The 12,495-nt window shown below is 35.3% G+C and overlaps 2 protein-coding genes across 2 annotated transcripts in view; one reads left to right on the forward strand and one right to left on the reverse strand.

Annotated features, from left to right (window-relative positions):
* Positions 1-12,495, forward strand: part of LOC136853044 (uncharacterized) — a 248,876-nt gene that overhangs the window by 4,647 nt on the left and 231,734 nt on the right. The window lies entirely within an intron of this gene.
* Gbs-76A (Glycogen binding subunit 76A) overlaps positions 4,334-12,495 on the reverse strand; it is a 148,805-nt gene continuing 140,643 nt past the window's right edge. The window contains 2 exon segments of the mRNA XM_067128262.1: positions 4,334-6,689; positions 7,525-7,875. Coding sequence (XP_066984363.1) covers positions 7,525-7,875 — 351 coding nt within the window. The 3' untranslated portion in view covers positions 4,334-6,689.

The following is a 12,495-nucleotide window of genomic DNA, read 5'->3' on the forward strand; positions in this document are numbered from 1 at the left end:
TAAAAATTGGTGTAAAGGTTAGAATATGTAAAAAGATGGGGTAATGTGTGTGTAGATGGTTTGTTTATGTGGAAAGAATGGGCGATGAGATGTCCGTGAGAAGAAAGGAGCGAGGAGTTGAAGACGTACAAAGTGCTGGATGGGTAGCCTGGAATAAATAATGGAAATGAAGAGCCGTAACATCCAATTAGTACAAGAGTATGAACGAAATATAAGTGAACATTAGCGTGTCCAGGTTCGACACACTCGGTCCTTTAATTTGAAATCTCTCCATGATGATATGGAATAAAAGTCTGTCAGGCATTTAAACAGCAGAACATGCTGCTGTTGTGATTGTTGAAGCACTTGTTTCTTGGGGTTATGATAATAATAATAATAATAATAATAATAATAATAAAAAAACTTTATTTCATCTTTTCTTTTTTGCGATTGTCATGTATCAAGACCTGCTCTTGGCTCCGTTTTCTGCATACTCGGGTTTCTTTTAATTGCAGTTTTACCTGAATGATATTGACATTCAACGTCTTGTGCTTGCTTTAGACCTCTCCTTCACAATAGATTTGCGTATAAACTATTAGTTTCGACATCCACATGTCGTACACACTTCTCCATATACATCTCAACTTCGTTTGAGACAAATTTCCTCCTGTCTAAATATTGTTCTCATAAATTTCAGGAGACAGTAACTATGTTGGTGTGTCACTAGCCTGTCAGTCATATTTTGGCCTTTTTTTTTTTTTGTAGGATTCAATTCATCTTACTATTTTTTCCAGGTTCATATAAACCAGTCAGTTAAACATACGTAGGACGGATTTGTCCTGACGTATACAAGTTACATTCCTTTCTGCATAAAACAGTGTTCATCATTTTATACGTATGATTAAAGAATAGCAGTAGTTTATTTATTGGTTTGTGGCAGGATGGGAAATTGTAGCCACAAGAACAGGTGAAGGAAGGAACTAGGGCGTTCCAAAATATTGGGAAGAGAAGTGTTTAAACTGGTCAAAAAGGGATAGTTTAACAAAGTTTCCTTTATGGAAGTAAAGTGTGTATCAGATGTGAATGAAGTAGAAAATGTTGAAGTTATCAAATAGTACAGTACATAGTGATAAAAAGGTTGGCGTAGGTGAAAAGATAGATTGGGATGTATCAGCTGGTCTGGTCATATGGAGAGAGTGGAGTATAAGTTGGTGAAGAGACTTTGCAATTGAAAGGAGTGAAAGGGGAATTGTAACCAATGTGTTTATGCCAAATAAAGGGGTGAGTGGTTCTTTGGGCGTAGCTGTGTTCAGCACACTGCTGATGAGTCGTTATGGAAGTAAACGCAGAGGTTGCTGTTATGGAAGTTTTCTGCACCAGAGGTTTCTCCTTGGTTTAGCAGCTAAAAGTGAATGTATCAGTGACTGATGTTTTGGTTATCAATGGATCCAACCTTATGATAGCGAACTGTTTTGACCAGACCATTCTTGTTCGGGGAAAACAAATAAAAACACCTCAACATTGATACCTTTTATTCGACAGTCTCTTCTCTTTAAAGAAAAGATCACACACCAGCATTCCTGTTCATTTCTTCAAGCACTTGTTCTTAAGGTTTCCAGCAAACGTTCGTGTGACAACGTTTTGCAGTTTCAGCTAACAGTTGAAAGTGCAAAACGTTGGAGAAAGGGTTTTCACGAACCCTGGCTTTTTCTGATAGATGTTGGAAGTATGGCACGTTGTGTGTGTGTATGTGTACGTGTAATTAATGGGGTGTATACATGCCTGTATATATATACATACAAGCTGCACTGTACCATCAAATGTACACAGTTAAGCAAACAGGTAGTAAAAAGTCAGAATTCTGTAATTCCCTTCGTCATGTCTCTGATGTAAAGTTTTATCTTAGACTCATCAAATGCATATAAGAAATTGGGAACATTTCGTCTGGCTATGTTAATGTGTTTTCTGATACAGGTACTTACATATCGTATTGAAAGTAACGTTTATAAATGCAGTTGCACATACATATGTGTCGACATATGTATGCATACAAATATAAACAGTAAATGTTATTGTAGTATATATTTGTAAATGTTACTGCATGTGTGTGTTTATGCACTCTATATATATATATATATATATATATATATATATATATATATATATATATATATATATATATGTGTGTGTGTGTGTGTGTGTGTAAACATTTGTGGAAGTATACGTATGGACATAATTACAGTATGCGCATGTTTGTGTTCATGTACTGTTTTGTAAATCATGGTATCATGGTGGTGTATGATGTATTCCCATTTTTTTTTATTGTTATTCGCTTACATGCATTTCTTCCTTTGGTTTAATTTCTGGACCAACATGAAATCATTAACCTTTTGCAGTCGGGAAAAGATACCATTCTCTCAAGGCTTTCATTCATTAGGATTTTGTTTACAACTGGCGGTTAATGATGTATATATACAGTATATATGTATATATATATATATATATATATATATATATATATATATATATATATATATATATATATATATATATATATATATATATATATATATATATATATATATATATATATATATATATATATATAAACTTTATTCCATACACAATTGTTCTGTGCATTAGTAGAATTACTAACAGGACCTCATTCAAACTGGATGGTATCTAGTGGAGATATTTATTCAGAAAAAGTTACAAGCTTTCTAGGACACACGGATACTTGATAATGAGGACTGAGTGTCCTAGAAAGCTTGTAACTTTTTCTGAATAAATGTCTCCACTAGATACCATCTAGTTTTAATGAGGTCCTGTTAGTAATATATATATTAAATATATATATACTGTATATATGTATATATATGTACTGTGTATATGTATATATATATACTGTATATATGTGTTTTATATATATATATATATATATATATATATATATATATATATATATATATATATGTATATATATATATATATATATATTTACTGTGTATATATATATATATATACTGTATATGTGTGTGTTTATGTATATATATTATGTGTATATGTATATAGATATATATATGTACTGTGTATATATATATACATATATATATATATATGTATATATATATATATATATATATATATATATATATATATATATATATATATATATGTATATATATATATATATATATATATATATATATATATATATATATATATATATATATATATATATATATATATATATATATATATATATATATATATATATATATATATATATATATATATATATATATATATACATACACACATATGTAACTTATCTTTTTCCACCTTACAGATTAATGATTACTCGCAGGTTCACCATATTACACCAAAGACCTTTTGCCTCTTGACTTATTTCCTAGCATAGCCTCTTTAAATTGAATCACATCTCTGTGACAGACGTTCATTGTCTTCAGTAAGTGTGAGGTTTGACTTTCTCCTATTTACAATTTGTTTAAAAGCAGGTCATTCAGATATAGATGAGTCTCGACTTGCTATATACACATACAATTCTCACTCTTTACACATTTATGCAATATTTTGACATTATACCCATGTTATTGGACTGTTTTTTTTTTGTTATAAATACATTTCCAGTGTCTGTGGAAAGATACATTCCGGTTGCAAAGTCTTCTTGCACTTTCATCTTGGTCATCTATGCTTGCAATCACCTACCACAAAATAGACTCACTTCTGAGTTACCCGGGAAGAGCTCAATCTTTTATAGACTACCTACTAGGAACTATTGCATCACTGCAAACTAAATCCCAAGACTAGAAACTACATAGAGAAATGAGACATTGAATGACTTTTTTTTTAAGAGAGTCTGCCGACCACAGTAACTGCTTTGTAATTTGATTCTCGTTACCTTGGTCACACAGCTCTAGTCGAAGCATTTGACTTTGAAGGGGCTGTATCTATCTCAGACACGTTTCACTTTCTATTTTATGTGTGTAACATTAAGGCAACTAATATCTAAAAAGTTAATTTTGTCTTTGTAGTGCTGCCTAACTACAAAAACAAATTATTTATACCTGATAAGTTAATATTCCTTAACCGCATTTAGTGTGACATGTTGACATTTCATGCTCATTGAGAGGTTAAGATATTAACTTAATAAGTGTCACTTTGACTTATGTTATTCAGTGAATCCATCTTAAGCATACAATTACTTTATATTTTTACGACTGAAATGATGAATGAAATTGCAGTTGGTTTTTTTAACCTTATAAAACATAAAGCATTCCTTCAAAAAGATTGTAACTGGATGTACAAAATACTCGGATTTACAATAGAATCATTCATAGAGAGACGAGTTTATTTATTTTTACATGTGAGAAACAGTAGGTAGGCCAATAATATTTACAACTTTTTATAATTTACATATTGACACGTTTCTATCTTTGTTTAGAACGTATATAGTTAATACGCCATCACGAAATATAGCCTGTAAATAGCAAAAATAATGGTCGATTCCACCTTGTCTTGGAAAGTGACTCTTATTGGCTGAATATTTAAAGGCTAGATTTCATGTGCTGGCGTTTGTGATCGTGTGCGCAATTTCACACCAAGGCCTGCCCTGGTTGTGAAGCCTTCTAATGGAGGCCTAATCTAAAATAGTAATAGGGCCGCCCAATTTTGAAACAAGCTATCCGTTTCAAACCGCATCCCGCGCCCTCAGTCTGCTGGGGGGTTATTGAAGGTCGAAAGCACGCCAGGTTGTCACGTAATGCATCCTGATTCGTCAGGCTGAAGACCCGGGATTTAGTTTACTGAGGTCATTGCTCTGTCCTTGGTGACTTTTTTGTTAGTAAACAGAGATGACTATGTTATTAAAACTATACACATTAACAAGTCCAAAAATACTTATTTGATTATTGGATGGTTTTTTCCACATCTGCAGTACAATAACATACATAGATATAATAGTGCTTTTGATTATTGGTCTGTTACATTTTAACCACTTCAGTTAGAAAGATAAACTTTTTTTTTTATAAAAGAAACCACTTGTAAACTTTTCACGTATTAATGGGTTTTTATCTTTCCTGCCAGAAAAACCCATTAATTCATGAACAACGAAATAAAAATTAAAACCAGTTATTTAAACAACACACTGCTAATGTTTTTGTGCAATTTTCCTTCGCATTTGGCAAGTAACAACCACCTTAATACTTATTGACAATTAAGTTTTTTTTATTACGATCGCGTTCACCCTCGAGATCACCTGGAAACAGGACACGACACACCTTTCTGAGCTTCTTCATAGTTCTGGACAACTCAAATCTTTGTCTTCTTCCCAGCAGTCCTTGCAACACTCCACCATGCAACACACTCCTCCATAGGGTAAATAATATTTATTGAGCGTCTATGGGTGCATTATCGATTCCTGCTTGTTACCTCACGATCAGCCACCGTGTTTTGCTTTTTTTTTTTTTTTTTGCTTGCTTCTTCTTGCCTATAAGTGTAGGATTCCCAAGCCACACCTTTTCCAGTTCGGTAAGCCACTGACTAGTTCATCACTGTGTCGACAAACATTGCCTGTCTCTTCCAGTCGACTGGAGAATCCTCGCATTCTGTACTGTGTGATGTTTTAGTTTGTATTGACCAGTTAATCAGGTAAATATGACTAGTATGTAACTGAAATAAAGCTATTGTTATGACACAGATGTTCCTATGTACATCAAGCACAGTTGTATGGGGTTAGGAGGGAAGGGCAGGTATCTATGTACAGGGTTTTTGCGAAAGGAAGGAGTGACCATAATATCACATTTTTTTTTTTTTCAATCATCGCTTTTACTTCAGTGTCCTCGTCTCTTCTTTAAAAGCTTGACATTTTGGCCAGAGTATATTTTATACGACCGTTCGTCATTTGTCTACATCGTGAGGTTAAGTTTGGCACTTGGGTAATAACAATCAAGGGAGAACATTAAGGTAACATCAGGGGTGCATGTTGTTATTCGTGGCTCCAGGCAAAATGTTTTTAAAAAGACCTGTACGGAATTGAAATGTTTTTTGTCACTTGTGATTTACTGTGGGGAGTTAACTATGAACAGTATTCCAGAAAGCGTTATCATCACAGTATTTTCAATGTAAATTTATGAGTATTAAGCTGAAATTGCAATACAGTGTAAACCTTACAAACTTGTGGTCTTCAGATAAAACAAATTCATTTAAAACATTTGAAGAAACGTTATAGCTAAGTATAAAGTCTTGGAAACGGAAAGTTTTTTAAAAATGACAGAATAATTTATTCTCATAAAAATCCAATGTAATGGAAGGGCTTAAAAGGAATCTACACAAATGCGACATTCGATTTGATCTGGAAATACTGCCACAATCGTCTGAAAAAAAATCATGTACCGAGAAACAATACAGAAGTATTGACATCAACATTGCCAGGCGCTGGCTGTCAACGCCTGGAATATAATCTGTACCAGATTCTTCTTCGCTTAAAAAAATGTGATATTTATGGCTCGAGATAAGTGATTCACAAATAAAAGGACTCGCTTAACACGAGTGAAAGAGAAGATTGTAAAAGTTGTATCACTGTTAAAAACTGAGGTAACAGGCGTTTTTTTAAGCGTACACAGTAGATACTCTTTTTTTTTTTTATCTTAATTTTCAAGCTCCGCACACTTTCACTTGTAGCCACAATCCTGAAAAAAAAAAAAAATTATTAAAATAATCATATTGAGTATTTTATATTCACGTACATGTACACTCTCTGACAAGTCTCGTTAAAGTTGTTAAATCTCGTTTTGTTTCAACCATTTGTAGTTTGTTATAACTACTCTACAACCATAAGGGTGACACTGGTTTGTTTGAATTATTCCAGTGTAGCGTTAACGAACCCTTCTTTTGTTTGAATTAATCATCAGATGCAATCATCGGATTTTTGTCCAAGCCGATGATTTCAGGAGTTTGAACAGATCAAAGTAACTTTTAACATAAGATTGAAAATAAAGTCAGCACAAATTCTTAACTGGCTTAACAAGTCATATCGAGCATTATTTCAGTCCAATTTATGTAGAGGAGGAGGCTTTACATATGCTAAGTTTTGTTAGATTCAGGAAATTGGGTAAAAATTTGTTGTGGTTTCCTCTGTCAGCAAATCGGGTAAATGGAGACTTGCAAAAGGGAATATACCGGTAATGGTGTTGCCAGGGTTAGTGGTCGGTTAGATAATGCAAGGTCGGGTTAGGTTGCTATGTTCATGCCAATTTACTGGTGATTTTCTGTAATTACAGATATCACATGTATCTTCAGGTGTGTGGGGGGGGCGAGGAGGAGGATGGTTTTGTTTGTGTATGTGAGGGGGGGAGGTGTGGTTTTGTGTGGGGATGTGGTGTGTGTGAGGGGTGTTTGTGTGTGAGGTGGGGTTTGTGTGTTTGTGTATGGGGGTTGTGTGTGTGAGGGGTGGTTGTGTGTATGTGTTTGTGTGTGTTGGGGGAGGGGTGTTGTGGATGCCTAAGGCAGGCAACTACACCTCACCTAGAAAAACCTGCTGGCCCAGGGATCGCTGGGTGTGACGGGAGAGCCGAAGCTGTTGTAGTTGGGCGCCCCGGATTGGGTATTCTGGGTGCTCTGCATGAATTGCTGGACGTTGCTCGAATTTTGGGGCCGGGCGGCGTTCGTGCCCGGGTCTCCCGGCATACCCATAGAGGAGTAGCACTGCAGAGTGTAATTCCTGCCGTAGTTGTTGTCCCAGAACTCCTGGCCTAGGGTGTAGTAGCGCACGCAGAAGGCCAGGGCGCCGTTATCCTGAAGGAAGCTCCCCCACAGGAGGAAGGAGAAGCGGTCGGTGGCCCCGTCGTGCGAGTTGGGGACGTAGGTGGCTGTGGCCTGTGGAGGGAAAGGGACATTTATTAGTTTTAATTAGTCTTATTCGTTTTATTTTTTTTTTTAGGTCAGGTATCAGAAAGGAAAAAGTTTTACTGGTTTTAATTAGACTTGCAAATGGGAAAAAGTTTTAATTTTATTAGTTTCATTGTTTATGTCAGGTAGTGAATTTCCTGCAAAAAAAAAAGTTTTTATTTGAATTCAGTCCTTTCTATTAATTATCCGTGTGAGGTATAACAATATATATATATATATATATATATATATAAAAATATATATATATATATATATATATATATATATATATATATATATATTGTTTTTACTTGCTTAACTTTATTTATAGCCTATTGTAGTGAAAAGCTGGTTCATTAAATTTAACGGATTTCAGTTTTCCTCATTCAGTTCATTGTAAATAGGTGAAAGGAGTTTATTTATATAGTAGTTAAAGACAGTAAGAAGTTAATATTTGCTTAAGATATTCTGGCGGATTTGCAAAAAACTGTTTGGTTAAATTAACCAACACATGATATATATATATATATATATATATATATATATATATATATATATATATATATATATATATATCACACATTACCACAGGTGAAAAATAAGAAAAGGGGTGTAGGTCTGACCGGTTTCGACTTTATTTCCAAGCCATTCGTCAATGGCTTGGAAATAAAGTCGAAACTGGTCAGACCTACACCCCGTTTCTTATTTTTCACCTGTGGTAATGTGTGATAAATGAATCACGTACAAAAGTGATAATAATCATCATATATATATATATATATGTATGTATGTGTGTGTGTGTGTTATAGTTAAGAAACTGTTACGCAATTAATAAGGTTTGGCGTCTGGAGCTGTAACGTAACATACCAGTCTTAACATTTCAGGAACCGATCGAAAGCATAATAACGCTTCGTCCCGATGAAGCAGCATTTTGTCGTGTCTTTGCCTCATCCATTGGCGTTTTAAAAAACATGGATCTTTCTGAATAGTGACCCTCAAGGGTTTTCGAGTGTCGTTATCTAGGACTAAAATTTCTCGGGGGGTCCTTATCTTTATGATAATTACAGTCTTTTGTTTTTGTTTTTACGGTAATCCCCAACGGGCTTGTATTCAACAAGGTCTAAAGAATACTTATTCTTTAGACCTTGGTATTCAACACGCCGCAAAGGTGGATACGTACTGGGTTAAAACCTTTAGGGGTCACTGTCTAGGAAAGATCCAAAAATGTAAACTTGTTTTGCTTCCACGAGCATCCGTCAAGATTACGATGGTGATGGTGACAGGGCGGAGAAGGTGGAAGGGACTTATTTGCTATCTGTCTGGATTTTGTTTGGTCTCGGTGAGCCATTATGACCAATGACTCTCTCTCTCTCTCTCTCTCTCTCTCTCTCTCTCTCTCTCTCTCTCTCTCTCTCTCTCTCTCTCTCTGTCAGCTGACGAAGTGACTCTGCAGAAAATTGGGCAAACAAGGAAAGAATATACTCTAGGTGAAGAAAGAATCAAGACAGTCGCATCAGCGATGTTAATAAGGGGTTGCTTTTTGGTCTGTGTGAAAATTTTCTGAGCCGGAATTTTAAGGATAAGAAGTACGAACTCGTCTGTTAAGTACAAGATAAAGAATACTTATGAAATATAGTTATGATAAGATTAACTTCAGTGCAATACAGTAGAAAAATATTTTAATTACGAGGCCGGCGGGGCAGACTAAGTGATGCCCTTATCGAGCCGAAGGCGGCAGAAACAAGAAAAATGAAGATGGGAGCTGCTCGAAGGGAAAACGAAACCGAGGACAGAATTCCGAAGCTCGTTTAGAACGAAAGAGTTGTTAAATCGTAAAAGATTTATTCTTCAAAATGGAGCACCTAAAGAAAGAATGACCGTTCTCTCCTTTTCCCTAAAAATAGCTTTGTATTTGCGTCAGAACCAAAGAATTATTACCGTTTTGTGGGGTTAACCCTAATTTTAGCATCGTTAGTTAATAGATGGAACCCTTTGGTATCATTTCGAGTTTTCTACAAAAGGTCAAGGTAAATTATCATCATTATTTTTGCTACTATTATTGACTGAGTAGCAAAAATCGAATCAAGATTATTAGATCTGCAAAGATTGTCCAAAAGGTATACATGTCCCCAAACATCGTTATTTTAACTTTACAGATCCCGAACATATTTATTTTTGGGGGCATGTACCTAAGATTTTATGTATATTTTAATTGGAATAATTTTCCTAACATCAGGAAAAAAGACTGCAACCGATTTTGTATGTATCATAAATCTGAGTGTTTTAGTGCTTTGTAAAAGAAAACTACTGTGCCGGCTTTGTCTGTCCTTCCGCACTTTTTCTATCCGGCTTCAGATCTTAAAAACTACTGAGGCCAGAGGGCTGCAAATTGGTATATTGATCATCCACCCTCCAATCATCAGACATACCAAATTGCAGCCGTCTAGCCTCAGTAGTTTTTATTTTATTTAGGGTTAAAGTTAGCCATAATCGTGCTTCAGGCAACGATATAGGTTAGGCCACCACCTGCCCGTGGTTAAAGTTTCTTGGGTCGCGGCTCATACAGCATTACACCGAGTTCACCGAAAGATAGATCTATTTTCGGTGGCCGTGATTATACGATGTACAGAAAACTCGATTTCTTCGGCGCATTTTTTACTTATTTAAATGTGTATAAAGCAATTACTAAGCTAAATATAGCCATAATTAACCTTTCACACACAACAGGGTGAAGCATATTTAGGGGAAAGCCTCAATTATCTCTCCCTCTTGCGGCTGTGATTACCGCTATCCACACTTCCTCTCAAGTTAGCTTTGCTCTCCTGCCCTTATCGAGTGGGTTGGAAGGTTGTGCCGAAAGATTATAGGCTGTATGAAGTAGTGGCTAGATACTCTGTTCAGTTGGTTATTATTATACTGGGATGTAATTCTTTATGTGTTTTTAATCGTCAAGGGTTTATCTGCATAGAATTGTAACAGTTCACTGAACGTGGTTACAGTCGCATTGCAGTGCTTATGATTCCTGTGATAACAGGTTGAGTCCTATTACAATGTCTGGATTCACTTTCAGAATGTTTGATTTCCATTGCAATGAAGTTGAAACTTCTGAGTGTCGAATACAGGCAATTTTAATCATCAGATTAAGGTGCGGAGCGTGATGAAAATAGCTGGCTCTCTCTCTCTCTCTCTCTCTCTCTCTCTCTCTCTCTCTCTCTCTCTCTCTCTCTGCGGGCTGACATAGTAACACTCATCCTTGTTAATACAATAACAGTCGTCTGCATATCAGTGTCTTGGCTGACGAGATAAAAAGAATAAATACGTCACGCTTAAAAGAAATGGGGGCAAGGGAACACAACAGTAGAGAGAGAGAGAGAGAGAGAGAGAGAGAGAGAGAGAGAGAGAGAGAGAGAGAGAGAGAGGGTCGTTTTGTAATTCCTTTCTTACAATGGATCTATCTTGGCATATTTTAACCAGGAAAACTTTAAAGGAATTTGGGGAACACACAGAATGACTGGGAGTTCTATGTCTTTAGATGTGAATGGTACTACCACCTAGATTTATCCAACCTTGTGCTGGCACGGGCTCTTGCTCTTCAGCAGCCCGTAAAGAAGTGAATGGTGTGAATGACTGGTCAGACAGACTGACGTACTCACGTGTTGGGAATTTTACGCAATATTCTCTGATATAATGAACATAAGTACTACCAGTTTTCTAAAACAATTAATTATCTGATGATATAGGTTGCATATTAGGAATTATAGTTTCAGGTGAATTACACAAGTGAATAATTATCGTGGCAGTAAGTATTCACTTATATTTATTATTAGGTATTGTTTATAAAAATATATATAAGCTACTGGTATTGTTCATAGAATTATTTTTTTTTATTAAACTTTGTATTCTCCTGCATATTTATGTTTCATATGTTTATCGTATTTCGATGATTACCCTAAAACAAACAAATTAGTAATTTCTGTATTGAGTATTTCCGAGAATGCACAATTCTTAAACAAATTAGTTATATATTTCTAATATTAAGCATTATTATTGTTTTTATGTTACGCATTAATTTGAAACACGCTTAAATTAGCAATTTATCCCAACGTAAATGTTGTCTTATCAATTTTGCTTCTATCGTTCTTATCGTTCATCCGCGTCGAGTACTCGAGTTTGTGTTGTAGAGCTCAAGATTTGGACAAACGCATGCGCACGTAAAATACGTCCCGAATAAAAGGAATTACAAGTAAATGAGTCATTCTATCTTATCGAAAGTGTCGTCTTATCTTTATTTTATCTGATTCCTTATTGTTCTTCCACGTTGTTGAGTACGCAAGACATATAGGGGCCGCTTAAACGAGATGTTTTCGATCTCAAATTGTCTTCAAGGGTGCATATCTTAGTCCGAAACGTCCGGAAGTCTCATCTATATAAAGTCGATTTCTCTGTTTTCGTATGTAGCTTTGGGAGGGAAGCTGTTATAGAATTATAGGTGCCGTTTCCACGTAATGTTTTCGACATCATATCGTCTTCGTGGGTGTATATCTTTCTCCGAAACATCCGAAAGTCCTATCTCTATAAATCTATTTCTTTGTTTTCGTACGCAGCGTT

This window comes from Macrobrachium rosenbergii, chromosome 26, assembly GCF_040412425.1.
Source record: "Macrobrachium rosenbergii isolate ZJJX-2024 chromosome 26, ASM4041242v1, whole genome shotgun sequence".
Classification (NCBI taxonomy): Eukaryota; Metazoa; Arthropoda; class Malacostraca; order Decapoda; family Palaemonidae; genus Macrobrachium; species Macrobrachium rosenbergii.